The 20,413-nt window shown below is 39.9% G+C and overlaps 1 protein-coding gene across 3 annotated transcripts in view; it reads right to left on the bottom strand.

Annotated features, from left to right (window-relative positions):
* Positions 1–20,413, bottom strand: part of ARFGEF3 (ARFGEF family member 3) — a 155,728-nt gene that overhangs the window by 101,704 nt on the left and 33,611 nt on the right. For all 3 annotated transcript variants that reach the window (XM_066373141.1, XM_066373140.1, XM_066373137.1), the window contains exons 3-4: positions 12,023–12,104; positions 9,041–9,172 (exon numbers count right to left, since the gene is read on the bottom strand). In XM_066373141.1, the coding sequence (XP_066229238.1) occupies positions 9,041–9,172; positions 12,023–12,104 (214 nt within the window). The remainder of the gene's footprint in view (positions 1–9,040; positions 9,173–12,022; positions 12,105–20,413) is intronic.

A 20,413-nucleotide genomic window follows, 5' to 3' on the forward strand; every position in this document is an offset into this window, starting at 1 on the left:
ACCTATAATTACAGCTTGAGTTTCTTTTGTTTGCTGTTTATCCTGATGGACCACTGAAAACTACCACGTGTTTCCTTCTCCTCCATTAGTCAATAAGTGAATCAAGCAATTATTAAGCCATATGCCAGATGCTCTGCCAGGCACCAAAGGGATAAAAAACAATACTTAACAGTATGTAATTAGTTTTCACTTTACTGCCTAGTGAAATTTTGTAGTCATGCCTGAATCAAGAGTTTGGAACTAACTGGCTGGAGAGATTATAATGTGGTTCACCCAAATAGGCCATTGCAGGTATCCACTAGTAGATCTCAGCTAACCTCACACCTCTCTGAGTGCACTGTAATTCCTTCCCTCTGAGAAAAGTTAAAGAAAAAGACAGAAAGAAAGAAAGAAAGAAAGAGAGAAAGAGAGAAAGAGCAAGAGAGGACAGAAGGAAGGAAGGAAGGAAGGAAGAAAAGAGGGAAGGAAGGAAAGAGGGAAGGAAGGACGGGAGAAAGAAGGAACAGGAGGTAGCAGAAGGGATGATGTGCCAGCTGCCTCTCGCTGGGGGAAAATATATCAGACTATGATTCTCATGTTATAAGTGATTGTGGCAGACTGCCACTTATCTCTCAACACTGTCCCCTTCTTTCTTAAGAATAGAACTCGGGGCACATGGCTGTCCAAAATAAAGACTATACTTTCCAGCCTTCCTAACAACTGAGTGTTGCCACATGGCCAAGTTCTGTCCATTGGGATGTAAGCAGAAGTGTCCTTCTTCCCTTCCTTCTTCCAGTTGTCTGGAACGTGGACGTGTTGACTAAGGAGGGGGCGCCATCATGGACAACAAGCTAGGGAAACAAATCCAAGAAACAAACATCTCTGATAATGTGGTTCAGCCAATACTAACCTAAGATTATACAAAAGAAAAATAAACTTCTGCCTTATTTCAGTGAGAATGAACCCTACCTAGTACAGTAATCGTTTCTTCCTTTTCTCCAACCCTATCCTTCTTGCCTGAGTCTTCCTAGTGTTCTACATTTTTGTTATTTTAAATTTTTTAATAATCATATAATTTTATAATTTGCTATTTTTCAGAGGTAAAATTAATGAACTAGAATTAAAGATACACATAAGTTATAAACATTTTTTTCATTGGGTTCATCTGTTGGTGATATTAGTAAGAGTAATTAGTAAGAGTAATTTTGGTGGCATAATAGGGGTGGAACTCGATTATAAGTGAGTTAGAGAGAGAATGGAAGACAACTAAATGAAGAGGACTGTCAAGACTTTTAAAAAAATTTTACTTAGAAAATTAAATTTAATGGGGTGGCATTGATCAATAGGAGTACACAGGTTTCAGCTGAACATTTCTATAGCATTTGAACTGTTGATTGTGTTATGCGCTCATCACCCAAAGTCATATCATTTCCTATCACTGTATATTGGTCCCTCTTTACTCCCCTTCCCCCCTCCCCCATAACCCTTTCCCCCTGGTAACCACTTCACTTTTGTCTATAGCCATGAGTCTCATATCATTGTATTTATCACAGTTTATGTGTATTTATGTATCCCATTGAATTCTTTCTCCATTCCTGAAGTTCAGACAAAGCTTCTGTTTTTGTTTGCTTTTAGTTTCATTTTGGTTACCACGGGATCTTCTGTGCCTAGCACAGTGCCTGGCATACAGGAAGCAATAGCCATTTGTAGAATAAAGGACTGAAAGAATTAGAGGCTCTCCCCACTCTACTAGGAACTCTAAAACATTCACTGCAAATATTGAAGGCTTCTGCATCTGTACTTGCTTAACAAAAACCACAAGAAAAAGTTTTAAAACACTTAGCAGGGTTGTTCTCAAGTGTATTCAAATGGCATGGCATTTGGATATTGTGGTGCATTAAAATAAAATTAATAGATAATATGAAAATATCTTCATCTCAAAAAGCAATGCATAAACTATTGTATTTAAAGGAAAAGCACATTTCTAAGTTTTCAATGCTTTCTTCTCACTTTTTCATAATTTTTATTATCTGTCTAATGCAGTCACACCAAGGGTGTGTAAAGCTTGAAAGAAAAACAGTAAGAATTTAATCAATGTGTATACAAAGTAGAAAAAAATTATCTTCATTCTTTGCAGCAGGAAGAGAGAAGACTGTTTGAGAACCATTTTCTTAGCAGAACCACATATTCTAGACATTTTTCTGAATTAACTACAGCAATATGTTTGTAATCATAACAGATCAACCTCCAATAATTATACCTTTGAAATGAAAAAATTTTATCAAACACTGGATTTTTTCCTTAATATTAGAAGTGCTGCAAATCTTTAACATGTTTCAGAAGCTTTAGACTAAGAAGAGATTTCTCCTTGTTATGAGAAGGCAAAACAATTTAGCCAGTTTACCTTCAAACTTCACTAATGATCATTCTTCCCATAAGGTACTCTAGAAGACCAAATGCCCAGAGTTAAGAAACATTTGGATAAATGGCCAAAATATGAAACTCTGCTATTAAAATCGTATTGAGAAGGGATTTAGAAATGTTCCTGCCATTTGGCCTGTTTCTTAGAGACCAATGCACAAACTGCAATCCTGGTACATAAGTTAACCCTTCGGGTAATGAGTTTTTTGTTAACCCTTTGAGTGAGGACATACATGAACATTCGTACTACTCAAAGGGTTAAAAGCACTTGCTCCTCCCCGTCGTAAGACCAGAGTTCTAAATGAACACCCTGAAGTTTAGGTCTACAGTTCTACAGATAGTGAGCTATTTTTCTTTTGAGTCATTCACCTTTGTATTTTCTGTAGACATTTGGTTTGCTGTTGTTGTAAAATATAAAAACACCTCAATAGTAAATAACACTTTCTTTCCCTTACTCCCTGTCTCTTTCTTTTACCACACACTTGCCCACCCACCCACCCCAGAGCCATTAGCTAATTCGGTGGTAAAATGACTGATTCTTTCTTCATCTTTGAATCTAGCTAATTGAACTAGTACAGAAAGATAATGTCAGGGGAAGGAACAGAAAACACACAGGACTTCAAGCCACTTCAAGCTTTGCCCCTTGTTGGCCTGTGACTTCACTTTTCTGTTTAATCATCTCTAAAATGTCTTTTAGGATAGACTAAGAAGGCAACGTAATCCACTGTTTAACAGTACAGATTTGGTTGAATTATAGTTCAAATACTGGCCCCACCATTTAAGTAGGTGTGTGATCTGACTTGAATGTCAAGTACTTACCAGAGTGTCTGATGCATAATAAATGTTAAATAATTGGCTCCTGTCATTTCTCCTTTGAAAACTGTAAAGCCCTCTACCAATATTCATTTCTATTACCCAAAGATGCACATAAAATAAGACGTCTGATAACAGAACATTCATCAAATACCTTTCTGTATCTAGTTTCACGTCCTGCCTTATCTACAAAGCTAGCCTGCTCTTTGCACATAGATGCTCTCATCTCTGACACACTTACAGAGGCAGAAGGCCAGCCGTAATTCCCTGTAGTCTTTGAAGACTCAGCAGCTATATCAGTTAATAACCTCACTAAAGGTTATCCATCAGAAAGAAGGGGGGAGTCCCAATTGCCCTCGTCAGAGTTGTCATTAGTTATGTACCTGACATCTATTAAGCCTGCATGGCATTCACGGAAATGGCACACACCACGGGAAAATATTACCAAAGCAGACAGGGATTTAACCTATTAAGTGTCTCCCTGCTGTTTGCTAATTCATTCAAAGGTAATCTATCTTCAGAGGAACCTACTTTCTGATTCTCTACAATTGTGACATTTTATTTGCTCAAGCTATAAAATTTTTATTTGGATTTCATGGCCATTTTAATAAATCAAGTTGCCTCCTCTCTCCCCTCGTGTTGGATAGTAAAACCACGTAGAACAGTTCCGAGACTGTGATCTAACCTCATTTCCATTAGATTTGTCAGAAGTAAACATATTTGATTTTTTTTAACCCTCCAGTGGAAAGTTTAGGGCCTTTTCCCCCCCCTTTTTTATTCATTTTGGAGAGAAGAGAGAGAGAGAATGGGGTGGGGGGAAGAGCAGGAAACATCAACTCCTAGATGTACCTTGACCAGGCAAGCCTGGAGTTTCCAACAGGCAACCTCAGCATTCCAAGTTGACACCTTATCCACTGTGCCACCACAGGTCAGGCCTAGGGTCTTTTTTTAATAAATGAGAACACTATCATCAGAATCTTGGGTTTCATTATTGGTTTCTGTTTAATCTTAGGAAAATCTCTAAAAGAGGAAACCATATTATTATATCTCCAGGAATTTAATACAATTGCTACACACTCTTGAGAGTGTGACATGGTTCAATTTCTCATGTTTATAAACACTAGTAGATAGCAAGAGATGAGTAAAATGTACAATATACCTTTTTAAAAATAGCACCTAGGATCTGTTATAAAAATGTACTATGCCATGGTTGGACAAACATAAACACTGCATCGTGTGGGATCTCCTGAATACTGTATTAAAACCAACATTTGAAAATGCCTACCACATCTCATTTTTGGAGATTTTTCTATAATGCATTCCCCCCCTTACCTGCATGGCTACATTTCAAGACCCCCAATGAACATCTAAACTGCCAATAGTACTGAACTCTATATACACTGCTCACAAAAATGAGGGGATCAGGGACTGTTCAGAAACTACAGTCTTTTCAGCCTTTTGTATAGTGCATTTTCACCAATGAAATAAAAGTTGGGGTCCTGGCCGGTTGGCTCAGCGGTAGAGCGTCGGCCTGGCATGTGGGGGACCCGGGTTCAATTCCCGGCCAGGGCACATAGGAGAAGCGCCCATTTGCTTCTCCACCCCCCCTTCCTCTCTGTCTCTCTCTTCCTCTCCCGCAGCCAAGGCTCCATTGGAGCAAAGATGGCTCGGGCGCTGGGGATGGCTCCTTGGACTCTGCCCCAGGCGCTAGAGTGGCTCTGGTCGTGGCAGAGCATCGCCCCCTGGTGGGTAGAGCCTCGCCCCTGGTGGGCGTGCCGGGTGGATCCTGGTCGAGCGCATGCGGGAGTCTGACTGTCTCTCCCCGTTTGCAGCTTCAGAAAAATACAAAAAAAAAAAAAGAAAGAAATAAAAGTTGGTTTTGCATCTCATTTGCATAATCAAACAACTTTCTTTGACTTATTGTTTGCTTTCCTGATGTTCTTGTTTAATAAAAAAAATGTCAAACACTTCTTTTTTAAATCGCTTCATATTCATTTTGAAATATCCCCTAATTTTTGTGAGCAGTATATATACTTATGTTTTTTTTCCTGTGCTTACATATCTTTTCACTTAAAGGAGGCACTTAGTGGCTTCTCTTTGGCATATCTGAATTGCCAGCATCACTACTCTTGTGCTCTGGGGCCATTATTAAGTGAAATAAGGGTGACTTGAACACAGGCACTGTGATACCATGACAGTTGATCTGATAACTGAGATGGTCACTTAAGTGATGGGCAGGGCGCATGTACAGAGTGAATATGCTGGACAAAGGGATGATTCACATCCTAGATGGATGGAGTGGGATGTTTTGAGATTTCATCATGCTACTCAGAATGGCACACAATTTGAAACTTATAAATTGTTTATTTCCGGAACTTTCCATTTAATATTTTTTGGACTGTGGTTGACCATGGGCAACTGAAACTACAGAAAGTTGAACCACGAATAAGAGGGGACTACTTTTCCTAAAATGTATTTCTATAAAATGATGGAAAAATTTTACAGGAAATATCTAGTTTAGGTAATTAATCATGAGAATAAGTTCTGTAGAAGCAACAAGAATAAATTAATAATTCTTCATATGTAATTGGGAATCCAGTCTTGCCTCTGAGGACTCATCCAATTATCTTGTTTTTAAATAAATTTATTTTTGGAGAACAAGTGATAAAAACGTTTTAATATGGTAATGATATTAGCAGAACCAGGACTTACTAAGAGTTTTTACTTGGGTCATTACAAGTAGTACAGAATGAAAAGCTAAAAGAGTGCACACTTCTGCAGATGATCTCAAGGAAGTATAGAAATTCCTCCTGCATAGAGAAAAGAGTGTAAAACTTATTGTAAAACCAGAAACACTATACTTTGAATGTATCTTCATACACAAACAAGTAATCTAAATCTCAGGAACTGGAAAGGTCATGGAACACTCGCTTGTGGGCAATCGTAGTCAAGCCACCATCTCCAACGTTTCATCTGACGCTAATAATCATATCACTCTAAAGTCTCGTTACCTCATCATTAATTTTCTAGCTCTTGGCTAAAAAATGCTTGTCTAAAAGTATAGTACCAAAAAAATCAGTTTAAGGCTAGGTTTATTGTGAATTGACTGTGCACTGTTCATGAGACTGCAAATTGATACAGCCACTATGGAAAACAGTATGGAGATTCCTCAGAAAAACTAAAAATAATCTACTATATGACCCAGCAAGCCCTCTTTTGAGTATTATCTAAAGATAATCAAAACATTAATTTGAAAAGATATATTCACTCCTATGTTCATTGCAGCATCATGTAAACAATAGCCAAGATATGGATGGAACCTAAGTGTTCGTCGATAGATGGTTAGATGTCATACACACACACACACACACACACACACACACACACACACACACACACACACACAGTGGAAAAGTACACAGTAAGAAGAACGAAATCTTGCCATTTGTAGCAACATGGGTAGACCTAGAGGGTATTATGCTAAGTAAAATAAGTCAGACAAAGACAAATACTGTATGAATTTACTTACATGTGGACTCTAAAAAAGAAAGAAAATGAACAGAACAAAACAAAACAAAAACAGACTCATAGAAACAGAGACCACAGCAATGGTTGCCAGAGGGAAGTGAGGGAATGGGGAAAAAAGGTGAAAGAAAATATAGTCGATAATATTGTGATAAATGTGCATGGTGACCGATGATTACTTGAATTAAGTGGGATGATCTCACTGTAAGGTATAAAGCTTTCTAATGACTATATTTTACACCTGAAACTAAGGTAACTAATATAATATTATATACCAACTATACTTAAATTAAAAAAGTATTTTTTCCAATTCCAATGTTGAACTAGTTAAAAAGAACAGCATGCAAAAAAAAAACCCTTATCTTTTTAAGCATTTTGGAAATCTAACTGTAAAGAATGGCAGCCCAGACTGTTTTCTTTTGTCTGACAATGTCTGATTTCTTTCCAGACATTAACTACAGCATCACGGTCTATCATAGTGTCATTAAAAAGTCCATGATGATGGCTTCCCAGAATTTCCAGTCGAGTTAACATGTGTCAACTCCTGTCCTCAGCCAGGCTGGCAGAAGGCACCACTGGGCTGTTATTTTTTAAAGCAAGCCTAAGTTTTCACAACAGGTGTTACTGTTGACATGACCATCAAACATCCTACTTCTCTACAGCTCCTAGAAAAACAGGTACTTTCTCACTTTGATTTTTAATACAAGTTTCTGTACTTTACAAAATCTGTGTGCCTAGGAGAAGTCCAGAAAAATAAGGAATCTGTGAGGTGCATCTCTCAGGATGACACCAGTGCTCACCCTCTAGTATTTGGAGCCTTCATAGCAGAAGAAGGACTTGGCAGATTGGGCACGGATGTCACAAGTGATGAACATGACAGCTGGCCTTGACTCTCTTGCAACAGGGGCCAAGAGGTGGCAGAGAAGTTAAAACAAGTCTAGCGGTGGTTATGCTTCGGTTCCTATGATGGCACAACTGACAAACCTATGTCAAAGGATAGGGCTAACACATATATCCCAGAATTGAAGAGAATTAAAGGCGAATGAGATTTTCAAGATCAGCCAGCTCAGCGATTCTCAGTGTTTACTGTGTAGGAATATACTCTTAGACCCACCACTGAGATGCTGACTCACCAGCAGTAGGTAGCAGTGGCAGGAGTGGTAATACATAACACTTTGAAAGCACTTGCTTTGTGCCAAGATACTGAGCTGAGTGCTTTACAAATATCACCCTATTTAAGCCTCATACCAATTCTCATGGGTAGGTGCTACTATTACCCCCATTTTACAGATAAGAAGACCAAGCCAGAGTGGTTAAGGAATCTGCCCAAGGAAATGAATCTGCTAGGAAATGGATAAAGATTCAAACCCAGATAAGCTGGCTCTTCGTTAATCTCTACACTAAACTACCCACCAACAGGGTTAAAGGTGAGTCAGGACTGAAATCAATCTTTTCTCTTCTGGGAGGAGAAACTGAAACCCAGAGAAGTGAAGTCTCTGATCCCAGACAAAAATCCTCCAGTGCACTTCCAGGAAGGAACCAACCACTAGATGACACCAGCCATTCTTCAGCACTCCTCTAGGGAGAAAAGGAGCACATGGCATTATGAAAAGCCAGCTAGCTACGTTACTCTGGCCAGGGTGCTGTTCTGGGAGGAGATTTCCATCCGAACTCAGTCTTCACTCACAGGATCTGACACACGTCAGTGTCAGTGTAAGGGCTCCCAGTCATGGTGATTCACAAGGAGGGAGAAGGGAAAGGGGAAGGAGAGGCGCCACCCCGAAGGGGAGTTGGTGACTGGAACGTGGGAGATTAGTGTTACATCATTTGAGCATGGGACAAAAAGAAAGATGTGATTCTGATATGGTTCCTAATTATGGTCTTCCATCCCCTAAACCAACTATTCTAAAACCTTAGTGTATGTCAAAACTTCATTAGGGCTTTGCTTAATACCCAGATAATCAGATCTATCCCAAGCTAGAACTACTCACACACATTCCGTCAAAAAGCGATAAATACATTTCCTAACATTTGATATGCACGACTGGGCCAATTATCTTATAGATGTATTGAAACTGTACCTTTTTACTTAGTTGTCCTTTCTGTTCAATAATCAAGGTGACTCTGGGGGACCGTAAACAAGGATAATAACCATATATTCCAAATGAATAGCATGACCACCAGGCAGAAGCATTTTCCAGAAAGCAATGAGAACCGGGGCTGGGGGGTGGGGGGTGGGGGGGTCAGGGTCACAGTTTGCTTCTGTGCCAATGACGCAAACTGGTAGCCACGTCAAACCAACCTTCATCACTTCCACCTGCAGGTCTTCATTGAGGGACGGCGTCACTTTCACAGCATTCAGGATCTGATTGAGCAGCTGCTTCTCGTCAGAGTCCGTTTCCATGGATACAAACCTCTCTTCTGAGAGAAGCTTCTGCAAAGAGGCACCAGGCAGTGATCATAGATAGGCTTTCCCCACTGCCTTATTCTGTTGTATCTTAGTATGTTATTGAGGATATTATTCTGAGGAGGCATGTAGCTGGGGAAAGAACTACATTAGGAAAGAACTCCTGTTATGTGCCATTAAAAGGAAGAAAAAACCCCCACAGCAAACCCTTGGTAAACAGTATTTTAGCAAAGTCATTTTCCTGCTTTTAGGTAATTCATTACAAATTTTATCAAGTGAAATTCTAACGTGACAGGCACAAAGGTTATCTGTGCAATGGGGGCGGAGGATGAGTATGCCAGGGGGAATCTACCCCTGAGAACGGCCATGCTCACACACACTCTTTCTGAATGGAGCGCTGTCATAGAACAGGAGAAGTCTGGCAGACAAGTTCCTTTCTTCAGATGCTCACCTTTTTACTTACTACCGGGACTGTCATTGACCCAGGAATTTTTCATGAATCCACAAATCTGAACGTGTTTGCATTAGAAAACGAATCCTACAAAAACCTCAACAAGAAGCCATTCACGGTCCGGAGGTTTCCCTGGAGTTATTGCACCTCACAGGATGACCCTTCTCTTTCAGAACAACTCTTGCTTTTCATAATTTATTTTCTTACAGTGTTCCCAAGGCCACCTGCCGACAACCTCTGCTCCCTCGTCTTTCCCGGAGCCACTTGGATCAAGCTTCTAAAATGTTTGAAGTCAGCTCCGAAGGCTGCCCGAGTCTCCTCTTCTCCACACTGACCCCCCTCAGGCACCTTCAATGATACTGCTTCACAGCTGCTCTCCTGCCTACGACCACGTGGCCTCCAGAGTGAGTGCAACACTTCAGGTGTGGTGGACACTAAGGAGCAGTGCAGCCTAAGGTAAACTATGCACTGCAGGTGATTATAATGTGTCACTGTAGGCTCCGCATTGGTAAAAAAAAAAAGAGAGAGAGAACCACATACGGTTCTGGGGAGTGATGTTGATGAGAGGCCGTGCACATATGGGGGCAGAGGTTACGGCAAATCTCTGCACTGTCCTCTCAATTTCATTGTTAACCTAAAGCTGCTCTAAAATAATGATGTCTTTTAAAAATGATAATTCAAAAAAGATGGCAGAGGGGAATAATACAGAGAAATGGGGTCTTTGGTAGTCACCAGTAAGCTGCTATAACAAACCTAACACTGCCCACCTCTAGAATTCTAGTTATGTAAAATAATTAAATGTGTTTATTGCCTAAAACCAAAAAAACCAACAAATAGCACTTCATAGTGTTAATCACATTCTCAGGTCAAATTACAGCTTAGCTGTAAGGCACAGCACATTCTGTGCTGACTCACCTGGAAACCCTTAATTCTTATTCACAGGGTGGGAATTAAACTGCCCCCTCATTCTGTCCTGGGGCAGCTGGTTTGTGAGGCCCCAGTGAAGGACTTTATATTAAGTCCTGCTCAATCTGTCCTTGGCCAGTCCAGTGCAGAGTCGCTGCTGTGAAGAACTCCTGGTTCTGCCTCAGCCAGGGCAATGGTTCCCTCCTTAGCTGAACGCCACCACAGAGCGGGACGACAGTCGGGCAGACCTTCTTAGGACTCCTGGACATTCTGCCTTCATTCTCTCAAAAGAGACTTTCACTATCCTCTAGTGTGCACAGGGCAGCCCGGGGTTAAGGTGAACATACAAACCTCTTATTAATTACAACGATAAAGACTGGGAGGACTAAGAAGTGCCTGAAGTGAATGGGAGGTAACAAGAAATGGCCAGAGAAAGCTCAATGCCCATCTGGCCACTGATGCTGAAATCACAGTACCTACAAGTAGAGTGTTCAAGGGTTAGAAAAAAAAAAGTAACTACATGAAAAATTTATACAATAGTAGAGAAAAAGGGACATCAGTGGCAACTTACGATTCATTTTTATGGTTGGCCAATTACATTGGAGAAAAGCAAAAGGTTCTTAACAACACTATGGATAAGGTTTACAAATGTCTAATGCTATTGCATATTAAAGTATACTTTTTCTAATTCCAATTCAGTGGGGAAAAAAGAGTCATATTTTTCTTACTTTTTCATGTGTTAACTCAAAACATAATAGGGACCTCTCTAAACTTAGAGAGCTAACAGTGAAATCGTACATACTGATGTGCAAAGACATCCTACAAATGCTGCTAATCCTGGCCCTGCTGAAGACGCCCCCACAGGCTTGAACTTCACAGTGCTTGTCACTTAGAAACCAAACCACTTAAAATGTCAATGTATGTATATAGCCATCTCCTTCCCACTGCTGGAATGAGATCTGTTATGTAACGTGTAAAACACAAATGAACAAATGCTAGAGAAGGAAAGGCATTCAAGCAATCCAACCTTTCTTATTAGACCAAATATCTTTTTCCTTCCCAATCCTGCTCTGAAAACAAAACACAGTAATTCATTTGCCAACCTAACTGGAGAGTAGAAAACAAAACAAAATCTTTCAGGTTTACCACCAATTTTCATGACGCAGAACTACAGACGGTGAGTGTGTACAACATTTGAGTTTCTATGGAGCTTGAGGTATCTCTTTTCGGATCCCTTATTCTCCTAAAAATTGGATATCACATGAAATATTTTATTTCTGTGTGGGTTTAGCTGGGTCCCCATGAATCAGGACAAGATAATGCTGGACAGAGAAAGATGCTAATAAATATTTTTTAAAACCCTGTTATCCTCTAGGCTTATTACCTAGTTCAATAAAATTTCTGTCTAGGTCTTTAAACAACCAGTTTTAAAATATTAACCATTTGCTCTTTTCATGCCAAAGCAGCCCGTCCATTTCTGTCGCCCCCAGTGCACTCAGCGAGATCAGCGAGAGCCGTACCTGAATCCCTGCCAAGGCGTGTTGGGCCAGCTTCATGTTCTTGGATTCCAAAGCCAACTGGAGAGGCAGCAGGCATTTCTCCCTGGCAAACACATAAATAAGGACAACATGGATGGAGCTCAGTGAAGTTGGCAGTCAAGTGATACAGGCCTTATGTACACCCACCCCCCAAATACTGCCACACGGACACGTAGAAAACTATAGCCAATCATGAACGTGCACATGGGCATAAAACACACACACACACACACACAGACACACACAGAAAAAAAAAATGTGCAGAAACGATAGCATAGCAACAGCGTGCATTCTTAGTACAGCTCCAGGAAGAACAAACACAAAGACGCGCCAACAGTTTGTCTCGGTGAACCTATTACTACATAATGGGACCTCAATAGTCCATGAACATGCCTTGTTCTTTCCTAAATTAGTAGAACTGCTTGTACCCACTACACCTGGGATGAACAACTCTAGGGAACACTGTTTATACAGATTTCTACCCCTTTCTCATTCCTCTCCCTCACCTAGGAAGTGACCACATCACCACCACAACCTGGCCTCATCAATATACATTGAAATTTTATTAACTTTTCCATTTCTCCCCAAATCAAAGTATTCAATAGTCATTTATAATTTAAATTTTTTTTCTCTTTAGTCTCCAGTAGGAAGTATATCTGAATTTCTGATGGGTTCTTAATAAACACATTTCTGATATAAAAATACAAATTAATCATCAATAACTTTGACCAATAAGAAGTACCTGGTGTCATGAAAGCAATAAAATCCATGGAGAGCTGCTTGGATATTTTAAAGCTTAAAAAAAACCATAACTGTACACTAGAACATGTTAGCAATAAACCAAAAGGACTACAAAGAGAAACATATCCGCTGGAAGCATTCACTCTAAATAATTAAACAATAGACCAAGAATTTTAATCAACCCATTATTTCCCGATGGAGTTACACTGGTACAACAAATGAAATGTTACTTCATTCTACCAGGTTCTTCCATCCCTACTTAAACCAGGCAGCCCCATTATTAACTGTTTTATATTTTCACTATAAAATGAAAGAGTCATCGACATTAGAGGGTGGGAAAGCCACAGGGAAAGACCACGGGATTTCGTCTTTGGAGGAATAAGGGTCGCTGTTGGAGAGCACAATGACACAGAACTTAATTAGAGCTCTGATCCCTTCCTGTCCCCCCTGCAGCTCTGCTGCTTCTCCAAGGAATCCTCCATCGGCAGCACCATGACAGGGGAAGTGAGAGTCACAGACACTCCCCAATGCTGCTAACAAAGACAGAACAAAGACAGGCGCGACCCTACAGAGCACTTGCCTTCCTAATCCTTTTCACCTCTCCTCTCACTAACTGGCTGTTACAATCCCCACTGTTACAGGACACTTGATTACCGCTACAGCCATTTTTCCTTAGAGATGTCCTTTGACAGAAGGATAAATTACCCAACTGTGTTACTTTCAGTTGGGTGGCTATAATTTTGTAACTGTTATTGCTATCATCAGCTTGTAATGCTGCTATGCACTCAATTAAAGCAAGAAGAGCTGATTTTTCCAATGTTGTGTCTATCATTTAATCATAACCAGTTTATAAGCTTGGAAAAATTAATTGGAAGGGTGAAGTGGAGTGAGAAGTAGCAATAACGGGCAGTTGGAGTATCAACAGAAGAACCAATAGATGTTTGTAAACTCTTGAATCACTCAAATTCCCATCAGGATTAATTCACTGCAAAAGAACTTTTATTTTGACTTTAGAGTCAGACCTGCCAATGAGGACACAGAACCAGGAAGCAAGTGTGGAAGTCCAAAGCTTGCATAGTCTCGTGGCCGGGAGCAGGGAAAGTCTCTGCTGAGTGGCTATATGCTAAAAATGCACAAATATTAAATATTGCTCACCAAGGGCACCAAACAAGAGTAGAAGCCACGTTCAGCAGCAAGAGGGACACTGCTGGACCTGCCGACCCTTGGGAAGCAGCATTATGTATGCATATAAACAGGTGCATACCCGTGTTACTCTGCCATCTGCGGCATTAGTCCTTGAAATCCTCATTCTACTCTCTCTCCTGTTTATTTATACATCCACACAATTCATACTGCAGACCTGAGCCAGGTTGTGGACAAATGCCAGGACCGCCAGGTTGCCACCAGGATTCCAGGGGACATCACTGACTTGTTCCCATGCCAGTCATGGTCACCAGTCTGGAAGAAGTGACTAGTTCAGTTAGGTTTTGGCTGAATTGAATGGTATCAGTGTTTAGTAGAAAGAACAGGGGCTGTAGAGTCACACAGACCTGGATTCCAACCCTAACCATTTATAATCTCAGATATGATGTTTAGCTCTGTACGTTTTAGCTTTTCAGTCCATAAAAAGGGCATCTTAAGATCAATCTTGCAGAGTAAGGAGTATCGATAACATATATCCAGGTTTAGCAAACTATTTCCCCAAAGAGACTGACAGTAAATATCTTAAGCTTTGCAGCCCATTTGGTCTCTGTCCTAACTACTCAACTCTGCCATGGCACAAAAGCAATCTGAGAGGATAATGTAAATCAATGAGTATGGCTATGTTCCAATAAAACTTTATTTGCAAGAACAGGCAACAGATTTGGTCTATGGGCTGTAGTTTGCCTAGCCCTGACACAGACAAAGGCCCAGCACACATACTTTTCAGTACAGGATAAGCAGATCTACTCTCGCCATATGTATTCAGAAAGGTTTTGTGTAGGACACAAGGCTAAATGTCCTGGGAGGGTTGTCTTAGCAGAACCAATTATAGCACTGACATCTCTCCTAGGAAAGAAGTGCTTTGAGGAAGCAGGCTGAGAGATTTCTTCTGGGCACTAAACCAAGGCACTCACTTCATCCATCCAACCAACATCTGAGTGTCTACTGGGCACAAAGTATGATGGTGCTCAGGAAAGCCTGGCAGGGAACAAGGCAGAATAGTTGCTTTCATTCTATTCCTGAGATGAAAGAGAGGAAAGAAAGTTAACATTGATCACTTCTCTGTTTAGTTGATCTGTCACTACCACGTTAAATAGGCATTCTTAACCTTGTTTTATATTTGACAAAATTGGGGTTCAGAGAGGTTTCATAGCCTGTCTGGTCATGTCATGGCCACATGGCTACAATGTCTTGGAAACAAATTCAAACCCAAATCTATCAGATGCCCAAGACCAAACTCTGACACTCTTTGGTCTCAAAATATCAGAGCAAAACTAAAACAGATCTGTTTCTTAATCTCTTTTGAATCATAAACAAACATCTGGCAAAAGACCCTCTTCCTAGAAAATAATTTCAGGGAATCACAGCCTCCCCAAACCCCAACTCCACAAGGACAGGACCCTGCCTAACATGGTAGAAACTTAAGTGTCTGGCTCAGAGAAGAAGGCTACGTTCCGGGCTGGGCTTAGGGCTCCCCTAGGGTGGGTGGTACCCCACGCGCATGTGTGCATGAGTGTGTATGTGTGTGCAGGAGGTGATAGGGCTCCACTAAGGTGGGTGGTACCCCACGCGCATGTGTGCATGAGTGTGTATGTGTGTGCAGGAGGTGAGGGGAATGACTAACTCCCCTCAGGCTCATAGTCCTGTATCAGCATCACAAGCCTTAGATCCAGGTCCTGATTTCAATAAGAAAGGAACACAGGCAGGAAATGAATGAAGCCCGTGGGCACAACTGATTTCCCTGCATGTTCTGTGATACCATAAAGACCCTGCTGCCCGATTTTTTAAAGGTGATTTTAATAGCAGAGAATAACAGGGCCTGTTAACTGCACCTTAGAATGAGATTTATAATGAAGATGCACACACACAGTTCCCTTTGTACACGCAGTATTAGAATAAAGCACTCTTTGATCTTTCTAGGCGCTGCCTCACTGGGAAAAGGGAATTCCAAAAACCAATAGTCAATTACATTAAGCGATGATTTTTTATGCACAGACATGTGCAAATTCGCTCTTGCATAATTAAATAAAGGCAGTGGCCCCAGGTTTCATGTCCTGACATGCCATTATTTCTTTAAGCAGAATAAGAAGCAGTGCTGCATATGCATGAGGGAGACATCGTCCTGAGACACGGTGTCTGCTCGTGTCAAGGAGACTGAGCCTGTTGCCTTTACAGCATTATCACGGTTCACAGACCAGCTTTATTGGGCTGGAGGATAACAGTGGATACAGGGCGATTAAAATAGATAGATAGGGGAAAAGTTAGCATTTCCCCAAAATTACCTTTCAATAGGTGCACAAACATGAACTTCAAGTAAAACCACATGCATTCCTGAATGTTAGATGCCCTTAGATGCACTCGTGGGAAGCAGCTGTGATTTCAACTTAGACCATCTGTCTTCAAAACCCATGTTCCTAGGCCTCCACCACAATGTCTATACCAGCAGATAGCTCCTCCCAACCACCTACCCCCGACCCTGGCCTATGGCACACTGCTTTAAAAATAGCACTCCAAAGTAAGGCACAGCACAGGGAATACAGTTAATAATATTGTAATAAATATGTAATTATGCCCGATAGTTCCCAGCCTTATTGGGTGACCATTTCGCAAGGTAAATACATGTCTAATTACTATGTTGTACACTTGAAACTAATATACTACTCTATGTCAACTGTCACTGAAAAATAAACTTTATAACAGCAATTCAAATGTCCACTAGGTGAAAAGACTGGGGACAGGGATCCAACAAGTCGTGTAAATGACCTAATTCTGAGCGGTCCTGCCTGCGTGCAGCAGTGCATCACATTTGATGCCTGGAATGCAGTTGAGAACCGACAGGCAGTTTTGAAGGGAGGGCAAAATGTGGCTCTGAGCCAGCTGCTGGGTTCAAGATGTAGGCATGCTTTTCCTGGTAGTCACATGTTGCCTAATCTGAGTGCTGAACGATTCTCACCCCCTTGTTGTGACACTGCGGATGCTGTTACGCCCATTTCCGGATACTGGAGCTTTAAACAGTTGGTATCAACATGGCTGGGTTTCCATTGGCTAAGCTTTGCCAGAGCCATTCTGTTGAGGTGATTGGCACTGAATTGGTTCCTGAATTGATTTTCACTGTAGTACAGTTAAAATGTTTCCATTTCATTTCTATTTTAATAAAATTATTTTTATCACTATCAATCCTTTTATATTTCATAAGAAAAATTAGAGTCATGCTTCAAGAACTGTTTTACACCCTAGAGATACAGCTGAAAACAACATAAAATCCTTTTTCTGCTGCAGGCCTTCAAGATTTCTTAGCACGCCTACTGCAATTATTAAGTTGAGCGAATGAAATTACCATCTTTGTAGATTGGAAAGGGTTATGTATTGGCAATTTTATATGATTCAGTCTAGTTTTAAAAATCCTAAATAATATAATGTGGTTATGCTCATATTTTCCCTCAAGACATAAACTTTTATTATATATCATTTTATTATAAAAGGCATATGTATAACATAAAAATATCTGAATAGTACAAAGGGATAGATAGCACTGAAAATCAATTACGCCTCTATCTAAGAAAGAGCAGGTTTGAATGTTGACGATGGGTATTTCTAGGCAATGGCACAAGAGAGCTTTTCTTTTCTTTTTATACTTCCTATTTGTATCAATTTTTATATGACAACTCTAGAGAATACCAGCATAATCTGACAAATATATTTTAAAGTTACAAAGCCATAAGCACCTCATAAAAATTGCCATCAGTTCCTTCTCCTGCCGAGCTCAAAAAAAAAAAAAAAAAAGAGTGAATTTGCATGTGTACAGTAAAATATTAAATATGGAACTCTTTTTATTCCGTTTCTTTCTGGTACTTTCAGTGACAACCCATGTATTCTTTATAGTTACTATACTCACTGTTCTTGTCCATAAAGAAAACCAAACTTCAATTACATTATGGACCTCACTATTCTAATAGATTTGATTTTGTAATAAAAGGACAACTGCTGGCAATTAAATAGTCTTACCAATCATCTGACAAATTTTAAGTACTATCTAGATTTTCTTTTCTATTTGATATGTCTAGTTCTAAAAATAAGCTGCAAAAGAATAAAAAGTAACATAAATACAAAAATATTTTGATACATTAACATAGGAAAATGGGTTTTTTACTTTAAAGTTTTCACCTACTATTCTTGTGATATTTTAAAAAATGCAAAATACTATTGCTGAAGAAAATTTTTGAGAGTTTTACTGTGATATAATTCATATAGCATTGTATACGTTTAAGATGTACAATATAATGATTTATATATGTATATATTGCAAAATGACTGCCACAATAAGCTTAGTTAAAATCCATCACCTCCCAGAGTTACAAAGTTAACAATTATTTTCTTGTGATGGGAACTTTTGAGATATCTCTTAGTAACTTTCAGACATACAATATAGTGTTATTAACTATAATCTCCAAGTTGTACATTACACCCCCCGACTTAATTTATCTTTGAAAAAAAATAAAGATGGCTAACAGCTTGATATTTTCACCTGCAAATATAAGATACAAATTCTATAATCATGGGAAAGCATGACATATACAATATATGTATATATCATACATATACGGTGGGTGGTACCTTGAGATACGAACAGACCAACATACGAATTTTTTAAGGTACAAACTGCAACTCGGTCCGTATTTTTGTTTGAGATCCAAGTGAAATTCTGAGATACGAGTCGTGATTCTGGAAGTTGCCGCTAGTTGGCGCGTTGGCGCACAGGTCCAGTATTGGCAGTTTGATATACGTGTTGACTGACTTACGAGCTCGGTTACAAGACGAATTAAATTTGTATCTCAAGGTACCACTGTAATTTCGAAAGGGAAAAAGAAGATGTCTGAAATCCATAATAATCATAAGGGAAATTATTCTGGAATTCATCCTTTTCCACAAGTACTGAGTATCTATTATATTCAGGGCACTGCACTTGGCACTGAGTATAAAACAAGGAAAACAGACAGCATTTCTGTCCATGATAAGGGCAAGTGTAAACTCACCTCTTGATAATCAAAATACAGGAAGTGCATGAGAAGTGTTCACATCAGGGCCATCTGAAGGATGGCTTAACCTATGAAAATGAACAAGTCCAATAAAAAAAGAGACTGAAGCAAATAGCCTTCTCACTCCGTTGGAAACAACGCTTTGTGTTGGACACAACATATTGGCATTTTTCTTTGGATAGACTCTCCTGGCACTTTCAGCTAAAGGATTTCTAACTGACAGAAGGGAGAGTGGCCACGGAAGTCACAGAAGTGCCATTTCTGAAAGCCTTCAGTGTGCCAGACCCCAGGCTGAGAGCTTCCAAACATGATCTCATTTCATCCTCACCGCAACCCAGTGAGGAGGGACGGACATCACTGGCATCTACTGATAGAAAAGCAAAGGGAAGAGAGGACTATTCACTACTGGACAAGAGCTGAAGCAGCAGCTAGACCCCTGAACTCAAGCTCCTTGGAGATGTGTAACCTTAATGGTTACTGTCTGCCACTCTCAAATCGTGTTCTAAGAACTGGGTTTAAGCATTGAAGCTTGTGAAGGGCTTTTATAAAGAAACTCTCTTCTTTCTGACCATTGCTAATCCAGCCTTACATTCTTCTCACATTATGTCCATATCAATCATTTACACATTGACTTTTGTGCTTTTCCAAATCGAAACACTGTAAACCGCTCCTCACTTCCATCAACACACTCTGACTTCCTCCAATTTAACCACTTCCTGTGGCTCCCTGGAAAGTTTTGCTCTTTAAGACTCATAAAAAACAATTTTCCCATAATGATACCAAGAGCTTAAAAAATTAATATGTTTGACCTAGGATTTTCTTTCTATGAACCTTTTCTAAAGAAGCCATCACAGATGTAGTAGAGTTTTAGATGCAAAGCTTTTTACTGCAGTTCTATTTATAATGTAAATAAGGTTGAATAAATAGTGGTACATCTACAGAATGGAATAATATACAATAATTAAAAGTACTTTGAAAATTTTTGTTATCAAAGGAAAATGCTTTGAAAATCTTATGCTAACAAGTAAAAATATGAGAATACAATGTGTTAGATTCAGGGAGATGTGCTGTGGCTGCCAGAGTGTAACTATTGAAGGAGCAGGAACAGGGAGTGCTGGCAGGAATAGGGAGTGCTGATAGGGCCCCTGTGAGGCTGAGAACAAAGAAGGTCAGAGACCCTTATCAGAAGTTTATGTTTGAAATTCGCCACTAAGCTAAATCCGGCCCCTGTTGCTATGCTGTGTGCGACCTCCCTAGCGAATAGCTAACTGCCACATCTGCTTCTGTATAATGCTTGCTCACTTAGGATATATAAGGACCTAGCTGTAAGCGCCAGGCGCAACTCCCGTTTGCAGCTCCTTGTTTTTTTTTTTTGTTTTTTTTTTTTCATTTT

The sequence above is a fragment of the Saccopteryx leptura genome, chromosome 3 (assembly GCF_036850995.1).
Source record: "Saccopteryx leptura isolate mSacLep1 chromosome 3, mSacLep1_pri_phased_curated, whole genome shotgun sequence".
NCBI classification, from domain to species: domain Eukaryota; kingdom Metazoa; phylum Chordata; class Mammalia; order Chiroptera; family Emballonuridae; genus Saccopteryx; species Saccopteryx leptura.